The sequence below is a fragment of the Mobula birostris genome, chromosome X, assembly GCF_030028105.1.
Source record: "Mobula birostris isolate sMobBir1 chromosome X, sMobBir1.hap1, whole genome shotgun sequence".
NCBI classification, from domain to species: domain Eukaryota; kingdom Metazoa; phylum Chordata; class Chondrichthyes; order Myliobatiformes; family Myliobatidae; genus Mobula; species Mobula birostris.
Genome location: NC_092402.1, coordinates 71,223,164 through 71,244,441, shown reverse-complemented (window position 1 = coordinate 71,244,441; position 21,278 = coordinate 71,223,164). Strand labels below are relative to the sequence as shown.

General features: G+C 43.4%; 1 protein-coding gene across 4 annotated transcripts in view; it reads right to left on the bottom strand.

Annotated features, from left to right (window-relative positions):
- Positions 1–3,336: 3,336 nt before the first annotated feature.
- The window catches only part of LOC140191667 (1-phosphatidylinositol 4,5-bisphosphate phosphodiesterase delta-3-like), a 117,561-nt gene continuing 99,619 nt past the window's right edge, over positions 3,337–21,278 (bottom strand). For all 4 annotated transcript variants that reach the window (XM_072249285.1, XM_072249287.1, XM_072249288.1 and 1 more), the window contains 5 exons: positions 16,772–16,888; positions 13,210–13,388; positions 8,452–8,587; positions 7,120–7,269; positions 3,337–3,934 (listed from right to left, as the gene is read on the bottom strand). In XM_072249285.1, coding sequence (XP_072105386.1) covers positions 3,846–3,934; positions 7,120–7,269; positions 8,452–8,587; positions 13,210–13,388; positions 16,772–16,888 — 671 coding nt within the window. In that variant the 3' untranslated portion in view covers positions 3,337–3,845. The remainder of the gene's footprint in view (positions 3,935–7,119; positions 7,270–8,451; positions 8,588–13,209; positions 13,389–16,771; positions 16,889–21,278) is intronic.

The window sequence follows — 21,278 nt, the reverse complement described above, 5'->3', positions numbered from 1 at the left end:
TTCATGTGGCCAGCTTTCTGTGATACAGACACGCGGTGTTTAGGGGGAGATGTATTGTGATGTGTCATTGTTGATGTTTCTTTCAGCAGTGCGCTGAACCACTGGAGGAGCGGTCCTGAGTGTGTGTGGCCCTGTTGCTGGAGCGGCACTGAAGGAGAGCCCAGCAGAGGGAGTGCTGCACCCAGGAAGGGTTGGTGAGAGGAACAGTGCTGACTGAGAACTGCACTGAAATATAGAAGTGGCCAAAATAGACAAGTTCACGGTTTATATTCGATTTTCCAGATCTTTGCCAACACAAAACCTTCTTTTCCACAACGTGCTTTCCTGCATCTGTCTCCTCAGCCAATCCAGTAACTCGGCCCTGGTTGTGTCAGTGTTGGAGGACAGCCCTTGGCTACTGCTGCACGACTGCAGGAAGAGCAGCGACCTCAAGGGAATGTTGCACAAGTTACAGGAACTCGTTCGAGTGATCTGGTGCCCAAGGAGCACGACTCCATCTGAAGTGTATTGCTGAGTGAGTGTGGCAGTGCAAAGGGATTTCTGTGTCAAAGTGGCACTGAGGAAATGATGCAGGCCAGGAACTCCACATTTAAGCTGTAGCCTTGCCTGCTCTTTCTGATGAGTGCAATAGATCCCACAGAGTTCATTGTGCTGGGTAATGTGCAATCAATAACCTATAGTATGATAACCTATCTTGTGGCTGCTACATCAGCCAAGCTCCCTGAGACTTGGCTGCCTGTGCCCCAAGTACTTTGTTTCTTGAACAACCGACTGAATGTTGGAGGAACTCAGCAGAAGCGTTATTCCTTTTTGCATATTGCTTCATATTTCCAGCATCTGAGGTCCTTCTTGTGTCTCTACTTTGTTTCTTGATTCCCTTGTCTTCTGTGGCTGAAAATGGGGTTGGAAGCCCAATTTTGTTGGAGTGGAAGGGAGAAGGGTGGTTTCCTTGCACCGAGGGCAGGACTGACTTTTAGTCACTGTCAGTGATTTCGGATTAAAGATGCTAAGGATGAATAACTTTTTCAGGTTTATTTTTAGGGGACTGTTTAATGTCTTTTTCTCAGTTAACGTATAAATATGATTTATCTAATGTACACTTTTTTAGATATTTACAAATTAGGAATTTTTTACGTGGTTTGTTACCAAATTACCCTTCTGCTTATCCACCTAATATGATAGATGTTCGCTTTCAGTTTAAATCATTTCAAAAAGGGTTGATAGCTATAATCTATAAATGGTTATTGAGTTTATGAATGATATCTAATGATAAAATTAAACATACTTGGGAATTGGAATTTCAAGAGTCATTTTCAGATAATCAATGGAGTAAAATTTTTCATTTGGTTAACAACTCATCTATTTGTGCCCGTCATTCCTTGATACAGTTCAAAGTAGTGCATCGGGCCCATATGTCAAAGGATAAACTGGTCCGTATTTTCCCCAATATTTATCCTATTTGTGACAGGTGTAATACTGAGTTGGCTACTTTAATTCATATGTATTGGTCTTGTATAAAGCTAGGTAACTTTTGCAGAGATGTTTTTAAAACACTATCAAGAGTTTTGGATCTACATATACAACCTCACTTGCTTACAGGAATTTTTGGGACTATCCCATCGGAAGCAGGAAATATTCCCGTTTCTGCTCAACGTATGATAGCTTTTTCGACCTTACTGGCTAGGAGAGCCATTTTATTGAAGTGGAAGGATTCTAATCTGCCTACGGTCTTTTATTGGCTTTCCTCCATTATGTCTTGTTTAAGTTTAGAGAAAATAAGAAGTCGGACATTTGATACATCCTTTAAATTTGAGCAAATCTGGCGACCTTTTATCCAATATTTTCATTTGATTTGATTTATTACTCTTTCAATCTTTTTTTTTTCGAAGGTTTAAATTTGATCAGAAAGTCTTTCTTTCTTTTTTTGGTCGTATCCTCAAAATGGACTGCCCAGTCCCTTTTTTTTTTGTTTTATTATAGTGTAGTGGGGTTGTTTTTTTTCTTTCTTTTCATTTAAAACCCAATGTTTTTTCCTTTCTCTTCATAAACTGGTAAGAAGAGAATTGTTATTTTCATTTTTTCAAATTATCATATATTTTATACTAGTTTGACAATATCTATGATTTTGACAACATTTGTCTTAATCTTGGTTTATATTGTTACTGATATATATATTTGAACTAATTCTCCTCTTGAGTGTATTTATGCTTTTTTAAAAATCAATAAAAAGGTTAATAAAGAAAGAAAGATGCTTAGGTTGTTTTGAAATGACGCCGACATTGGCTGTGTGGTTGATAGTGAGGAGTGAAAAGGAAGCTGTTGACAGTAGGGTAGGTGGATATGTTAAAAATGGAGTTTGATAGGTTCATGATTAGTAAGAGTGCCAAAAGTTACAAGGAGAAGGCAAGAGAATGGGGTTGAGAGGGAGAATAAACCAGCCATTGTGGTATGGTGGAGCAGACTCGATGGGCTGAATGGCCTAATTCTGTTCCTATGTCTTATGGTCTTACACAAGTGGCAGAGCAACAAATGGGTGCGGGAGATGAACAAGGTGATGGTGATTGATCAGTGGTAGGGTGCTGAACAGTGTCGGGGTAGGAAGCTCATAATCAAGCTCCCTGAGACCAGGTAAAGGGGCTGCTTTGGCATAGGCTCTGTTCCTGGCTGAATCACACAGTACTAATGCAGGAAATGTATAATCACAGTTGGAGCACACTATTCAGTGTAGCTCACCCAAAAAGAGCAGGTAACAGGGGTCTGGGTGATGGATGACAGGGTGAAGGGGGATGGATGCAGTTATCCCGATCCCACTGTGTCTGTCAGTATGCCGATGTGCATTGAATGACTCTCAAAAGGGAAGCTTTGTGTGCAGTGGTTCGGTAGTAGTGCTGTTGCCCAGAATCTCCAGGTACCTGGGTCAATCCTGACCTCAGGTGTCAGTTGCAGAGTTTCCATGTTTTCCATGTGACTATTTGGGTTTCCCTTGGGTGCTCCGATTTCCTCCCACATTTCCAAAAATGTGAAAGTTGGTGGGTATGTAGCAGAGTGGTGGAAGAATCAGAGGGGGAGTAGTTGGACATGTGGGAGAGAAGTCACCGGGAGTAGGGAAACAAGCTGATGGGGAATGGGATTGACAGGATTTATGTGTTGGTAACAGCTTGGAGTTGACAGGCCAAATGGATCCTTCTATGTGGTAGGAAGAGAATGAATGTGGTCTTTCAAAATAGTTTCCAGGGAGTTGTGTTCCTCAAAATTAGATGTTAATCATGCATACTTGGTGGGCAGAATCGGAGGTATCATGACCTCTGTGGTTTTACAGAACACCAAACAAAACACTTTGTAAAACATGTAGCTTATTTAATATATAAGTACATCTGGAGGAAGCACCCCCATACTTGCTATAACTAGCAGTGTTATACAGCTGGGGTGGGACCTTTGTATGAGCCCACAACACAGCAGGAGTTGAAGAGCCCAGACCCCAGCCTGGGGAAGAAGTTTCACTTCTCTCGTTTGTGCATTTTCCTGGATTAATGAGCAGGTTTTAGATTTAGTTCACTTTTAGGCAGGATCTTCACTGAAGATGAGAGATATCTGCCTCCCACGGCTGTCTGTGATCAGACTGGGGCTGTCCACTATGCAGAGGAAGCTGACTGAGCTCCTGGTGAAAGCAGCAGAGCTTTGTGCTACAGTGTTATCTGTGTCATGGTGTGGCATTGTTAAATGTGCAAAGTTAGCCAACATCATCGGCTCCCTGCACCCCAACCTGCTGTCACCAGCACGGAGCAGGGGAACGGGGGTGCATCAACACCTCCACTTGTGCCTTCTCACTGTCAGCCTGCTCCACATTACACACGCTTAATCCTGACCCGAACAAAGAGAGTGGCGGGTGAGAGGGGCCTGGAGTCCTTGGTCAGCAGGTGGATGTGGCGGTAACCTGTAGAAGAAAACAGAAACACCATCAGGAGTAATTGGCACTGTGACCTCTGTTGTTAGTAATATACAGAAATAATTTGGGAAAAAATGAAGATGAATAAGTTTGCAAATGATATAAAAGCTGGTGGATAGTGAAGAAGGTTGTCAACACATATGGTGGGATATAGCTTAGTTGGAGATATAGGCGGAGAAATGGCAGATGGAGTTTAAACCAGGCAACTGTGATGTGTTACATTTGGGGTCTCAAATGTAAGAGGAAAGTATACAGAAAATGGTAGGATTCCTGGTAGCAATGATCACCAGACGGATCTTGTGGTGCAAGTTCGTAGCTCCATGGAAGCAGCGGCATAAGTGGATAGCATGGTAAAGCTTCATTGGTTGGGGTTTTGAATGTAAAAGAAATTATACTGCAGCTGTATAAAATGTTGTCCACATTTGGAGTACTGAGTGCAGTTGTTACAGAAGGGACTGTTCTATGAGAAGATACAGAGCTGGGCTTCTGCTGTCCTGTGGGCACTGGGAGAGTAGCCCTCCTCACAGGCAGGTCTATCTAATTTGCAAACGTGAAGGGACTCTTGATCTTGCTGGAGAAATTGTGGAAGTCAAAATGCAAACCATTATCATATTTTCTGGGAATGCCCCGTTATCAAAGACTATTGGAGTGGGATACACAATGCCCTACAAGACATCTTTAAATGTGAAATATCCTTAGAGAGTAAGACCATATATTTTGGGTATATACCTCAAGAATGGTTGAAAAGAGATAAATATTTAATGAATATACTGCTGGTGGCTGGTAAAAAGACTCTTCCAGGAAATGGTTATCACAGGAGAGCCCAACTTTAAATGTATGGATGGAAATCACAATGAACATTTACAAAATGGAGAAGATAACAGCATCTGTTAATTATAAGTTGGAACAATTTTATTCATACTGGGAAAAATGGTTTAACTACGTAACACCTCATAGGCCTGATTTTATTCTCACAAGTCAATGAATATGTTGTAAAAAAAAAATCACTCCCTACTTTGTACATAGTTTTCCTCTTTCAATTGTTCTTTCTTTCCTCTTCTTTCTTTAAGTGTATACCTCAGATAAATATTATGTGGAGATTTGTGACAAATATGATTATATGATATATATGTACAGTATCTGAAATACATCTTATGGAAATGTTTGTTTGATGATGAAATTCAATAAAAAATAAATTTAAAAAAAAAGAAGAAAACTTCAGGACTGGTTTCGTAAGAATGACTAGAAGTTCCAGGTGTATACTGCAATACCCGAGGATATTACAGTACCTGGGTATTCTACAGTACCTGGGTATATTCAGGTATTGTGATGTAACCAGGTACTGTGGTGTTACATGATGGAACTCACAAGGGGAATATGCAGAGAAAAATTTATATGATTCCGAACCACCTTACACCTGCAACAGACAGAAGTGCCTGGATGGGTGACGAAGTAAAGGGGAAGTGAAACCGTGATCACCCTGGCATGGGACAGGCACATAAACATCCCGAGAGAGCCAGGAGAAAGCAGTTTGGATAGGAACACACATGAGCATCAACACAAAAAGAAGCTTATAATTGTAAGAAATGAGTGGCGATATTATTGTAAATGGAAATAACAAAGTTGTGGATAAATTTATTTTGCATCAGAATTACAAGCTAGGAAGAACACGGTGCTGCCACTATAAACCTGAAGCAAGCACAGTGAAGGATGAAACCATCTGCAGAGTCTGCTGTGAGGACGGACACAAGATGGAGACTGCTTCAGCCACTTCCACTACATTACCCAGACCTCTGACGTAATTGCCACACATACGCATTTTGCTTTTCAACAACAGAGTGACTGAACTGTTCCAGTTCAGAAGCAATGAGAGGGTAATCAATGTCTGTGACCCAGGAATCTTATGGAACATGGAAGTCTATGTGGGATTGTCGATGGAGTGGGTTCATCATGCCATTGTGATCAGTATCTGAAGTCCAGGACCTGGGATGGCCTAAAGACTCTGCATGATTCCAAAGGTGTCACTATGGCTGGTGGTCATAGCTATTGGGCAGGGGAGGGAGAGTGTTACAGTCACAAAGAGAAACAACATAGAAACAGGCCCTTTTGCCCACCAAATCCATGCTCCCCACCAGCTGCCCATTTACACTATCATACATCATTCTATTATTTATTCTTCCCACATTACCATCAACTACCCACCGATTCATAGTCATACTTTATTGATCCTGGGGGAAATTGGTTTTCGTTACAGTTGCTCCATAAATAATAAATAGTAATAGAACCATAAATAGTTAAATAGTAATATGTAAATTATGCCAGGAAATAAGTCCAGGACCAGCCTATTGGCTCAGGGTGTCTGACCCTCCAAGGGATGAATTGTAAAGTTTGATGGCCACAAGCAGGAATGACTTCCTATGACGCTCTGTGTTGCATCACGGTGGAATGAGTCTCTGGCTGAATGTACTCCTGTGCCCAACCAGTCCATTCAATCACTCATCTTCCCACCAAGAACAATCTACACTCCTAAACTAACTTCCCAACCCACATGTGTTTGGGAAGGAACCGGAGCACCTGAGGGAGACCCACACAGTTAGAGGGACTATGTGCAAACTTTACACAGACAGCACCTGAGGTCAGGTTTGAAACTGGGTCTCTGGTGCTGGCAGTGGCTCTGTTTGTTGTATCTCTGTGCCACCCAAAGCTGTCTCCCTGTTGAGTGTGAGGAGGAATCAGATCAGGGTGGAGGTTCTGTGGGGGAGAGGGACAGGGACAGAGGGAGTGACGTTGTGCTGGGTGTGGGAGAGTCAGGGTTAGTATCCAGCTTTGGCATCCTTTGGGAAAAGTTTCATCACTGGGTGGGGCTCTGGGCAGTGTGGGAAGAGAATAGTTGGGTTCCTGGGATCAGGGGAGGGCCAGTCAGCGCGGGATTCTGTGGGTAGAGAGTTGGAGTGAAGGAGTGGGTGGGGATTGGGGGGAGGGTGGGGAGCTGGTAGGAGCAAGGATGGGCAGTAGTTGAGGATGGGGATTGGGAGAGCAAGGGTGCAGAGTGACTGAGGGTGGCGATTTGAGGTCAAGGGTGGGGGAGTGGTCGAGGGCTAGGGTGGGATTGGGGTTCAAGGGTGGGGAGAGTGGCGTGTCAGTGTCTGCAGGAACAGTGGACCACTGCTTACCTTCTTTCATGCTGGTGAACGGGAGCGTGAACTGCCCAATGAAGTCATTGCTCGACGACGAGTCGTAATCCTCAACCAGGAATCGGATCAACGCCAACTCGGGAACGTTGATTGTAAACCGGAGCGCTTCATTCCACACCGGGTTAAAACCTGTAATGCCACAAAGGATGTAGAGACTGTTTACTGTCTGACACCAGGAAGCAAGGGTCTGGTGAGAAACAAACTGCTCTCTGCCACATGTCGGCAATCAGCAGCCGACCCAGGACCAAGGGGAGGGACATGGTCAGTGACTGGTGACTTTCTCACCAGCAACTTCAGGAACAGCCTGCACACTAATCCCATCATATTCTCTATCAACACAGGAGGCCAATCGACCCATTGCATCTGTGCCAGCTTTTAGGGGTAACCTTAGAAGTGTGAGAGAGGACTAAATAAAACATATAACATCCTGATGGTTTGGTGTGGACAGATATTTCCTTGTGCGAGAACCTAGAACCACAGCCACTGTTTAGCATTAAGGCTCCGCCCATGAAAGATGTGGCTTTCGTTTGTATCAAGAGCATCAGGAATCTTTGGAACTCTCTTCATCAAAGAGGATGATCTCAAAAAATGGAGGAACAAGTGTGGCAGCTGATAGGCACATTTTTGTTCTTCATTTGTACATTTGCTTACTTAAGACATGCAAGGCCATTTGGCCCATCAAACTCATGCCCAGTGTTGGCACAGCAATTCCACCAACCTCAGCAAAGCCATTGCCCCCGTCACTAATCCTGAAGCCCAACAACCCCTTTGATTCTTTTGCCACTTGGTGACACTGATCTGATCAACACCACAACCACCCTTCCCTTGTGAGGAGGGATGAAACAGTGGGATGCAGACTCACGCAGACAGCATCTGTGGTTGGGATCAAACCTGTGCTCTCTGGAGCTATGAGACACAAGTGGGTTCCCTACTATGCACTATTGCAGTTCTACAGAGAGATATTATACTGCTGAACCACCAGCAAGATCATGTGTCCCGTATGTAACAGGTGGAGACGCTTCAGCCACGACAACAAGAAGAGTACCAAACTGGTCCATTGGAGTGTTCCCAGTACATTCCGCATGCCTGCTAGTGAGTTCCTACTCCCCAAAAAGAATGGTGCAATGGATTACCACTGTCCTATTTGCAATGTGCAGAATGGCAGATGCGTAGGAACTGCCTGGAGACACACAACTCCTGTCCCATCTTCAGGATTTACTAATTGTCCTACCATTGAGATCATCAGACCCAGCACCGAGAGTGTAACTTTCCCCGTTGGACAGATGTTGTGTACACACATTATCCCCCTACCATTATTTTCAACATGTCTTGTCCTCTTTGTGGCATTATCTTCAGGCACACCATGCACTTCCACACGCACCAGAGGATCCACGATGGAGTTCTTTTTGTCCTTATTCACTTTAGGGAGTTGCTGAGCTGTAATAACCTGAAGAGGTCATAAAATCAGAGAACAGTTCCAATATGGGAGAAGGCCATTTGGTCCATCATGTCCACACTGGCTCCCTACCAGAGCAGTTCACTGGTCCCTCCTGCCTTCTCTCGTAAATTGTTCCACACCATAGGTTTATCCACAATGGAAACTGCCTCCACCACATCTGCCAGCAGTGTGTTCCAGGCTTCAAACACACAGTGCAGAGAAAGGATTTTCATCACTCTTACTCCTCTTGCCTGTTTTTTCCCACCTGTGACCTCTAGTCCTTGAGCCTCTACAAATGGGAACAGCCTCCCACTCTGTTCAGGTCCTGTGATTCTGTTCTTATAGATCTGTTATGATCTTATAGCTATTTTATACACTTTTATAAAATCTCCCCTCAGCCTCGGGTTCTCCATCCCCATTCTCCTCAATCTTTTCCACACCCTCTCTAATGGTCACCCATCCTTCCTATGATGTGGTAATCATTATAAGAACACTACCTTTTTTGCACTGTTCTATAACTTCATATAACTCCATGTTTGGGTCCCTGCATTTCTCCCACTCACTGGCGTAGAGCATATTCAACAGTGTCAGACTCCCTCTATCAGAGTTCTAACCAGACACTTTCACCCCTGTCGTAATCCTCTCTCCAGCACCGTAGTTCTTTTAATCAACACTGCTACACTTCCTTCTTGAACACTTTTTATCCAGGAATATTTACTAGTTGTTCCTGCACCTTTTGAGCTGAGTTCCTGTTATCGTGGTCAAATCATATACTACTCTCTGGAGAGGCAAGAGAGACTGCAGATGCTGGAAATCTGGAGCAACACACAAAATGCTGCAGGAATGCTGTAATATTCCTCTCTCTGACCTGCAGTTCACCAGCAAAATTTATTACACACTGCAGCTTCACATGCATACATCCTAAACTAAATCTAGTTGTTATACGAGGGGTGATTGATAAGTTTCTGGCCTAAGGTAGAAGGTGTCAATTTTAGAAAACCTAACACATTTATTTTTCCTACATTTACACACTTAGTCCAGGGGTCGTGGAGCATACATATCCCTTCTTTGTAGAAGTCGGCGTCTTGGACCTCCAGAAGTGGTCCACAGCATGGGGTGATTGATAAGTTCATGGCCTAAGGTAGAAGGAGATGAGTTATCAACTTCAAACTTTCTGCATTTTCACTCAAAGAGTTGAACTGCATGTGCATGTAACGAGAGTTGTATAACTCATCTCCTTCTACCTTCGGCCATGAACTTATCAATCACCTCTGCTGTGGACCACCTGGAGGTCCAAGACACTCTCGTTACATACACGTGCAGTTCAACTCTTTGAGTGATAATGCAGAAAGTTTGAAGTTAATAACTCATCTCCTACTACCTTAGGCCTCAATCACCCCTGCAATCAATCTACAAAGAAGGGATCTGTATGCTCCTCGACCGCTGGACTAAGTGTGCACATGTAGGAGGGGACTACGTTGAAAAATAAATGTGCTAGGTTTTCTAAAATTGACTCCTTCTACCTTAGGCCACAAACTTATCAATCAACCCTCATACAATTTCAATGTCAATCGAATTATCTGCTGACCTAGTCTGGAGTCAGTGAACATTGTGTGGACCCTTTTTCCTTTGCCTTTAAGAACACAAGAACATAAGAAATAGGAACAGGAGTAGGCCACCTGGCCCATCAAGCCTGCCCTGCCATTCAATAAGATCATGGCTGATCCGACCATGGATTCGTCTCCACCCATCTGCCTTTTCCCTACTATGCAAAAATCTATCCAACTTTGTCTTAAATATATTTACTGAAGTAGCCTCCACTGCTTCTTTGGGCAGAGAATTCAATAGATTGACCACTCTCTGGGAAAAGCAGTTCCTCCTCATCTCAGTCCTAAATCTACTCTCCAGAATCTTGAGTCTATGTCCCTTAGTTCTAGTCTCCCCTACCAGTGGAAACAACTTTCCTGCCTCTATCTTATCTATCCCTTTCATAATTTTATATGTTTCTATAAGATCTCCTCTCATTCTTCTGAATTCCAGTGAGTACAGTCCCAGGCGAATCAATCTCTCCTCATAGTCTAATCCCCTCATCTCTGGAATCAACCTGGTGAACCTCCTCTGCACTGCCTCCAAAGCCAGTATATCCTTCCTCAAGAATGGAGACCAGAACTGCACACAGTACTCCAGGTGCAACCTCACCAGTACCCTGTACAGTTGCAGCATGACCTCCCTGCTCTTGAATTCAATCCCTCTAGCAATGAAGGCCAACATTCCATTTGCCTTCTTAATAGCCTGCTGTACCTACAAGCCAACCTTTTGTGATTCATGCACAAGCACTCTGCACAGCAGCGTGCTGCAATTTTTACCATTTAAATAATAATCTGCTCTTTCATTTTTCCTTCCAAAGTGGATGACCTCGCACTTACCAACATTGTACTCCATCTGCTAGACCCTTGCTCATTCACTTAACCTAACTATATTTCTCTGCAGACAATCCGTATCTTCTGCACAATTTGCTTTTCCACTCAATTTAGTATCATCAGCAAACTTAGATACACTATACACGGTCCTCTCTTCTAGACTGTTAATGTATATCGTGAACAGTTGCGGGCCCAGCACTGACCCCTGCGGCACACCGCTCACCACTGATTGCCAACCAGAGTAACACCCATGTATCCCAACTCCCTGCTTTCTATTAGTTAACCAGTCCTCTATCCATGCTAATACATCACCACCAACCCTATGCATCCTTGTCTTATGGATAAGTCTTTCCTGCGGCACCTTATCGAACGCCTTCTGGAAATCCAAGTGAATAACATCCATCTGTTCCCCTCTATCCATTGCGCTCGTTATATCCTCAAAGAACTCCAGTAAGTTTGTCAAATAGGACCTGCCTTTGCTGAATCCATGCTGTGTCTGCCTGATGGATCCATTTCTTTCCTGATGCCTCGCTATTTCTTCTTTAATGATAGCTTCAAGCATTTTCCCAACTACAGATTTTGAACTAACTGGCTTATAGTTACCTGCCTTTTCCTTACATCCTTTTTTGAACAGTGGCGTGACATTTGCTATCTTCCAGTCCTCCGGGACCTGCCCAGAGTCCAGAGAATTTTGGTAAATCATCACCAAAGCCTCTACTATAACTTCTGCCATTTCTTTCAGTACCCTGGGATGCACTCCATCAGGACCAGGAGACTTGTCTATCTTCAGGCCCACAAATTTGCTCAGCACTACCTCTTTAGTGATAGCTACTGTATCGAGGTCCTCACCTCCCACCACATCCACAACATCTCTCTATCTTCTGCTTTAATTTCTGGTGCCTGCATACCACCCCTCCCCACTGCACTCCGGTTATCATTACCTTGTCACTATCCTACACAGCTGCCATTCCCTTCTGTTTGTCTTCATAAATTCCGGAATCCCTATTCTGAACTTCCATCTTAGCTTTCCCCTTGATTTTGTTATCAGCTTCCCAGTCCATTGTTAAATAAATTTTACCTCTCCCTGGCAGCACTCCCAAGGATATTAGTCAAGTTCCTATTGGGGCACAATGGGCCTGGTGAGTTTAAAGGGGGCAGGGAACGAGGCCCTAGTGAGTTGAAGGGGATCAGGAAAAGGGGCGGTGGTGAGTTTGAATGGAGCAGGGAATGGGGCCAGTGAACCAGATGCTGAACTATCGGAATTTCAGATTAATCAGGGAATGGATTATCAGCCTTTAAATTCACAAGGCAGGTGGCTGCACATCCGGAATGACAATGGTATTCTGCAAGGTGGAGATCCATTTAGAGCATGATTTGGAATATTTTCTGTTATGCCTGGTAGTGTAGTGGTTAGCACAACACTTTACAGTACCAGCGATCCGGGTCCAATTCCCAACGCTGCCTGCAAGGTGTTTGTATGTTCTGCCTGTGACTGCACAGATTTCATCTGGGTGCTCTGGTTTTCTCCCGCAGTCCAACAACATACCAGTTAGTAGATTAATTGGTCATTGTAAACTGTCCTGTGATTAGGGTAGGGTTAATTAGGTGGATTGCTGGGCAGCGTGCCTCAAAGGGCCAGAAGGGTCTACTCTGCACTGTATCTCAATAAGTAAACAAATAAATCTGAACAGAGCACTTAATCTTTATATGAATTCTTAATATTTTGATTAAGAAACCAACTGATCTTTATTGGTTTCTGTGTGATGAAGGTGAAAGGGAAGTTTTCCAGAAGTGGGAGGTCTGAGTTAATCTAACCCAGTTCTAGCAACTGAGCTCATCCATAACTGTGCTGCGTTTAGGAATTTCATCTATGATAATGAACTTTACAGATGTATTTCCAATCACACAAAATCCATTGTTCATAAAGAACTCCTGATGTGGGGGCAGAGATACTGATGGATGAAGGTGATCTCTGCCTCACCCAATGCCATCCTGGAAGCCAGCTGTTGCAAGGGAAACAGACAGACATATAACAAACCACACACATCTACAATAGGCTTAGCGGTGAGGTAAGGAAACCTTCCAATGATGGAGAGCTGTTGGAACCAAGGTCCCCCCTCATCCAGATTTATGAAGTGAACCACTCTGAATTTTGCTTTGCAGGATTTGAATTTGGCAGACTTTGGGAAACTAGATCTGAATTAAATTTACATCAATGATCAGCTGCGTCTTATTGAGTCCTGCTCCAGGTCTTGGTTTTGCAGGGTCAAAGGGATTAGATCTGTTCCTCATGAAACTGGGCTTCAGGATATAACCCGACCGACCGTTCTGTCGAAACTTCCCTTTGTTCAGATCCATCTCCACTCCGGCTTTCTGGAAGTTCAGGGCCACTGCAGGAAAATAAAAAAATATATCCATTAACCAAATGGGGCAAATATACATCTCATAAAGGATTGTTAATCAGGCCTGTGTTCCCTGAAACACCAAGGGCAAATATTGAAAATTGAACCATTTGAAAGGGAAAATTTACATGGACAGAGCAAAATAAATCAGTGGGGGAAGGCAGTGGTGCACAAAATCACAGCAGGGTCCTTTGGTCGGAGCATGAGAACTTTCCTTCACACAAAGGCTGCTGGAAGAGCAGGGTGAAAACCAGTTACCTCTCGTGTCTATGTGGAACTCTCTCCATGAGGTAGACTCTGGCTCTATGTATGTGATGGTCGGCAGAGCGAATAAATGCAGAATGAATGGAACTGGGATCTTGGGATCCTCTACATCTAATCACCTATTCCCTTAAAGCACTGGGTCATTTTATTCGTTCAGCTATGGTGCCAGAGCTTGGAATTAATCCCAACTAGCTCAAATCTGATCTACACATGTTCTGATCAGTTGTGAATGATGATTGATACTTTAAAGCTGTCTTTCCTTAGTGAATTGTGTTGTGCACTGAGCTGCAACCACGTTTGTAGAAAGTTCCAGAGGTGGTCTGTAGAGAATTACAAAATGATTGCAGCATGGAAGGGACCCTTCATCTATTGAGTCTGTACTAGATCCGTTCTGGTCACAGACCTCCTGCCATGCTGAGACAGTGTAGTCCTGACCCCAGAGACCAGCTACAGGAAAGTCTTTCCTCGGGTTATTTCTGGTTCTCTTGCCAACTCCCTTCATTTCCCGTCCCTGGTTCTCGACTCTCCACCATTTGCAACAGATATCTGTCTATTTGTCTGTCTGTATCTTGTTTTACGGCGGTCGGCATCCAGCTTAATGGTGCATTACCGCCACCCTCTGCTCCAGAATGTGCACTAGACATACATTCTAAATCCCTTCTCCCAATCACACACACACACACACACACACACACACACTCACACTTTACCCTCCCATCTTTGACCATCCTAGTACCCTAGCCCTGTTTATCTCATCATCTCTCTCTGTATCCCATACTTCCTGCAACACAGAACTACATGTTCTACTGACTCCTCTTCCTGACATTCCTCACACAATCCTGTCTGGTGTTTCCTTATCATTTTCAATGTTTTGTTTAATGCACAGTGTCCCAGCCTTAACCTAGTCCACACAATTTCCTCTCTTCTGTTTCCATTACCTACCCTAGTACCTGCAACACTCTTTTGTATTTGATATAAATGCCTCCCTTTCCCCTCTGTCCCATCTTTCTTGCCACATTCAGTTGACTTTTTCCCAGATTACACACTTAACCTCTGCTTTACTGATCCTAATGTGCACTTCCACATTTTCTTTCTTTAACGCCCTCTTTGCCAACTCATCCACCCTCTCATTCCCCTTCACCCCTACATGTGCTGGAACCCATAGAAATTTTACCTGACCTCCCTGATTTGCAATTCTTGTAACTAACTGAAGGACTTCATAAAGTACATCTTGCCGACTGTTTGTGTGAAAAGACCTTAAACTTGCTAGAACTGAGGATGAATCTGAACATATCAATGCTTTGACTTGTCTGGCTTTCTGCACCCATTGCAACACAACCAACACTGCCAGCATCTCCACTGTAAACACCCCTAACTTATTAGATGTTCTTCTGCTGATTCCAATTTCTTTTGCTGGTATTACCACCCCAAACCCTGTCACTCCTGTTTCAGGTTCCTTCGCACCATCCGTATAAATGTGAGTATAATCACTATACTTCTCCATCACATGACAGTTAAATGCATTTACCAAATCTGTTTTATATCTTTCTTTCCTTTTTACCTCTAACAAATGCCAGTCTATGTCAGGCCATACAAGCTTCCATGGAGCTACAACCGGATAAACTACTGAAGGACTTATCCTCAGATCAAACACTCCACATTCTTTCGCGATAAATCTCTCTATTTGCTCTGTTCGCTCCCTTTATGAACTTAGGCACCTTCAACATCTTCTCCACCTGTTTCAGGGAGCACAATCCCTGCTTTTCCACTCCACCCATATACAATGGATTCTGGTTAATTGGTCCATTGGTTAATTGGGACAGCCACTTATTTGGGACAACTCTTAAAGATCAAAACTAATTGAGAAAATAGCTAGGGTTCTGTGTGTTTATTTGGGACACTCTGCCGCTTAATTGGTACAGGAGACTGCTGCCAAACAGTTTTTAACTAGCGTCAATTGCGTACACTCACGTGGCCATTAGACACCACACAGTGTGCTTAGAGCAATCAGTTTTTAAATAGTGTCACTTGCGTGTGTTTCTGTTCAAAAAGCAGTGATTTTTGTCACTGATAGTTGGTGAAAAAATAAGCATTGAGACAATTCAGAGCTGTTTTGCTCACTGCGGTTTCAAGCATTTCATTTAAATATATAATTTGTTACCGAGTTAAATGGTAGTTTGTCTGCTTTATACCTTTTTAACTCTTTCTATGAAACTTCAGGTAATTGGAGCAGCCACTTAATTGGGCCAAAATGTACTGGTTCCAATTTACCAGAATCCACTGTGACTGCTCCCCTCATCCCTGAAATTATTTTGATAAACCTCTTCCAAATCCTCTCCGAGGATTTGGAAGAGGTTTAAGACTGGTTCCCAGATTGGACACAATAATGTAGTTGTGGTTAAACCACTGTTTTAAAAAAGGCTGATGATGATCTTCTTGTTTCCATACTCTGCTCTCTTTATAAAACTTATGATCTTGTATGTTTTTATTATGAATTTCTTAACCTGCCACACTGCTTCTAACAATCTATGTACAAGGAGTTTTGGATCTCTCTGTCCTTCTGCCCCATTTACGATCGTGTCTTCCAGTTTAAATTCCTCCCCTCACTCATCCTGCCAAAATGTAACACCATGTACTCCACAATGTTGGTTCCATCTCGCACTACCCAGCAGTTCATGAGCCTGTCTACACCTACCCCCACAGTTTACCACGCCTTTCAACTCTGTGTCATCAAGAACAAATCAACTGACAAACAAGAGAAAATCTGCAGATGCTGGAAATCTGAGCAACACACAAAAAGCTGGAGGAACTCAGCAGGCCAGGCAGCATCTGTGAAATATAGTACAGTCGACATTTTGGACCGAGACCCTTTGGCAGGATCTTGTTTACACTGCTCACAAGTTCAAGTCTAGCAGACTTTCTTTTGAAGTTACACATCCACTGAGTTCAACACTTCGCTAATACAAATACCCATTATTTTCATTTAATTCATATCAGTTATTTGCAAGGTTGCTTATTTTTCAAGTTTTAATTTGGTTTAATTTGAATGAAGTCATAACTTGACCTGAATGTATGTGAATGTATGGGCAGAGGTGGGACCAACTTACCTAGTTGGCATCCAGCATTCCACATCTCCTGGGGGTTGTAGTTGGAGGAATCAACCCGGGAGCCTGTTGGGTAAATCCTGGACAGCTGCATGGTGTTGTAACGCACGAAGAGCTTCCCTGAAAAACAAGTGACTGAGTCTCAGAGGCATCTGGTGAATGATGGAGTGATCAGTTGTCTGGTATGGAGACACCAATGCCCTTGAATGGAAAATCCTACAAGAAGTCATGAACACAATCCAGTCCAACATGGGTAAAGGCTTCCTCACCATTGAGCACATCTATACAGAAAGTTGTCACAGGAAAGTAGCATCCATCATCAGGGACGCCAACCACCCAGGTCATGCTCTCTTCTCGCTGCTGCCATCTTGAAGGTGGTACAGGAGCCTCAGGACTCACACAATCAATGGGCTAAATGGCCTAATTCTGCTCCTATAGCTTATGATCTTATGGTCAATGGTCAACAGGGTGGACAAACGACCAGTGTGCAAAAGATGACAAACTGCAAATACAAAAGAAAAAATATATAATAATAAATAAATAAGCAATAAATCAAGAACATGAGGTGAAGAGTCCTTGAAAGTCAGTCCATGGGTTGTGGGAACATTTCACTGATGGGGCAAGTGAAGTTATCCCCTCTTGTTCAAGAGCCTGATGTTTGAGGGGTAGTAACTGGTGCTGAACCTGGTGATGTGAGTTCTGAGGCTCCTAAACCTTCTTCCTGATGGCAGGCATAAGTTTAAATTGGCATCATGTTTGGCACAGATATCGTGGGCTGAAGGCCTGTTCCTGTGCTGTACCCTCCAATGTTCCATCTGCTTTTTTAAGCATGTTATTGACCGTTCCGGATGTGTGGACATCTATTCCAAGGTCCCTCTGTTCCTCTCACAACACGCTGGAGGAACTCAGCAGGTCGGGCAGCATCCGCGGAGAAGATCGGTGGACGTTTCAGGCTGGAACCCTTCATCAGGACTGAAGAGGGAAGGGGCAGAGGCCTTATAAAGAAGGTGGGGGGAGGGTGGGAAGGAGAAGGCTGGTAGGTTCCAGGTGAAAAACCAGTAAGGGGAAAGATAAAGGGGAAGCAGGGAGGGGAGGCAGGGAGGGGATAGGCAGGAAAGGTGAAGACGGAATAGGGGAAAACACAATGGGTAGTAGAAGGAGGCGGAACCATGAGGGAGGTGATAGACAGCTGGGGGAGGGGGCACAGTGACATAGGGATAGGGGAAGGGATGGGGAGGGAATTACCGGAAGTTGGAGAATTCTATGTTCATACCAAGGGGCTGGAGACTACCCAGACGGTATATGAGGTGTTGCTCCTCCAACCTGAGTTTAGCCTCATCATGGTCGTAGAGGAGGCCATGTATGGACATATCTGAATGGGAGTGGGAAGCAGAGTTGAAGTGGGTGGCTACTGGGAGATCCTGTCTGTTTTGGCGGACGGAGCTAAATCCCTCTATTCCTCTAATCTCCACTGTACATTCCCTGACCCTGGTGAACTCCCTGCTCACAGCACCTCCCGCGTCTCTGGATTGCACTTCACTTCCAAATGTTCTGTCCAACTGACCTGACAACCAGAGTCATTGAGTCTGACCACACAAGAACATGTGCTTTTGGCCCACAAGTCTGCACTGACCAAACATCCATCAACACCAGTCCTACTTTCAATCCACCATGTCCCCCCCACATTCACTTTCACCCCCCTCAAACCCAACCCTTCACCACACATGGGGCACTTTATGGTGACCAATTAACCTAACAATCCCCACACCTTTGTATTGGGGGAGGAAACCAAAGCCCCCAGAAGACACTGGAAGAACATGCAAACTCCTCACAAACAGCACTGGACATCATTGTTAAATCCAGGGCACTGGAGTGGTGAGACAGCGTCTCCCCACGTCACTGTGCTGCCATAACGTGTAACAAAACTTGGACACAGGAGACTGTAACATCATAATGGTTTTATCTTGCTCATGTTAAACCTTTGAAGCTTTGCTGGAACCCACTCTGCTGCCTTTGCTATCTTAACGGTCAGCTTTCACACAAGGACTCTCACATTATTGTTTTCCAACACAGTGGCTGATCGTCCATTCTAGAATAAGTTTCTTCTTTTGCCGTTGCGGTGCATTCTTGTTTATTTAAACAATTAATTACAGGTTACTTGTAAAAATAAGTGAATTGCATACATCATGTGATACAATGCACCATGCTTAAAATAAAAAATGAAGTACGTGACTTATCTGCTGACTCTCTTGTTTTCCTTTCAATTAGTTTTATGTTTTGGTGACAAGGTACTTTTAAAATGAATCCAATATGACTACCTATCTGTTGAAGCACAGTGAGACGTTTGAGTAAAAAAAATTCACAGCACTTTTTTTTTCTTTGGAGCATTATATTTTCTTTGCAAAAGGGAAGACGTGATCAAGTTTGAAAAATAGAAGAAATGGCTAGCTAAGTCGGAAAGATAGACAATCGATTGCTCATTGGGTAACTGGCTCATGTATACTGAGCTAATTAAACAGTATTTTGAAGTAAATGAAAAAGCCAATGAGAAACGAGTACCAATTTTGCTGAGTCCATTGGGTTAAAGGCATACAGTTTGCTTTGAAGTTTAGCTGCGCCAATCAAACCAGCTGAAATAATCTTTGCTGATATTGTGAAAGCAATGCAGGAACATTTAGAACCGAAACATTTGCAGAACACCTTAGGTCTCATGAGCAGAATCAAAAGGAAGGTGAGTCCATTTCAGCATATGTGGCCGAATTGAAGAAATTGTCTGAGAATTGTCAGTTCGGTAATCGGCTTAATGATGCGCTGAGAGATCATTTAGTTTGTGCAATCTTACAAGAAAACATCCAAGAACAGCACCTAACTGAACCACAACTTGTATTTAAAAGAGCAATTGAAATCGCTCTATCAATGAAAACAGCAGACAGAAACGCAAGTGAGATGCAGTCAGGAATGAAAATGAACGTGAACAGAATTGCAACGTCTAAACAGAAACCAGCCTGGTCAGACGCCAGACCAATGCAGGATAAAAGGTGAAACTTGCAGAAAATGCAACAAAGTAGAACACATACAAAGAGCATGTTGGGCAGACAAAAATAAATGGACTGCACAGGGAAGTCAAAAAGATAAGTCAAATTGCAATTGAAAGAAGGCACTAAACTGCATGCTGTTGATGAAAAATCTGATAATGATGAGAATGACACAGGACTGAGTAGCCTTGGGATTTAAAATGTGAAAACTAACAATACACAAGCAATATCGTTTACATCAGAAGTGAATGGCAAATTAATTAGAATGGAATAGGACACTGGCTCGGCTGCTTCAGTCATTCCACAAAATGAGCTTGAACGGCATTTCAAAGATACTAACCTGAAGCTGGCAGATATCCAACTAAGAACTTGTACTGGAGAAACGGTAACTCCTGTGGGAATGACATTCATAACAGTGAAATACGACAACCAACAAGCCACATTGGGCTTGTATGTGGTAAAAACAGGAGGACCAGCATTGTGGAGCATGATTGTCTGAGAGAACTACAACCTGTTTGGAGATCCATCCACCAGTTGCATGTCACATCTCCTGTACTAGGTAACTGGATGAAAGTGAATTGTTACTGAATGATGCCACAACTGTCTCCATGCTGTTGTGCAACAGAGGGCAAACAGGTTTTGGTGCCAACCTCTGTGCCTCCAGTTGGAAAGCATATCGGACCACAAAAAGACTATGTTGCTCAGAGGAAGCATGAAAATGTCAAAAGCAGTGGTCCAAATACAGTTGTTTTTATACATAACATATTTGAGAAAGCCTGTGATTTGTTACTCAGGCAGTTGCTTGTGAAATGCGGCTTGCTTTTAAGCTGGAAGAGAGTTCAAGGAACTTCAGGAAAGTTGCAAGCATTCAGCTTTTGTGAGTATAAGGACCAGAATCTACTCTGTGTGCAATAAAGTTATTCAGAATCAGAATCAGGTTTATTATCACCGGCATGTGATGTGAAATTTGTTAACTTAGCAACAGCAGTTCAACGCAATACATAATATAGAAGAGAAAAAAATTAGTAACAATAAATAAATAAATTATAGTATATGTATATTGAATAGATTAAAAAAACGTGCAAAAAACAGAAACACAGTATATTAAAGATAGTGAGGTAGTGTCCAAAGATTCAATGTCCATTTAGGAATCAGATGGCAGAGGGGAAGAAGCTGTTCCTGAATCACTGAGTGTGTGCCTTCAGGCTTCTGTACCTCCTACCTGATGGTAACAATGAGAAAAGGGCATGCCCTGGGTGCTGGAGGTCCTTAATAATGTACGCTGCCTTTCTGAGACACCGCTCCCTGAAGATGTCATGGGTACTTTGTAGGCTGGTGCCCAAGATGGAGCTGACGAGATTTACAACCTTCTGCAGCTTCTTTCGGTCCTGTGCAGTAGCCCCTCCATACCAGACAGTGATGTAGCCTGTCAGAATGTTCTCCACGGTACATCTATAGACGTTTTCAAGTGTGTT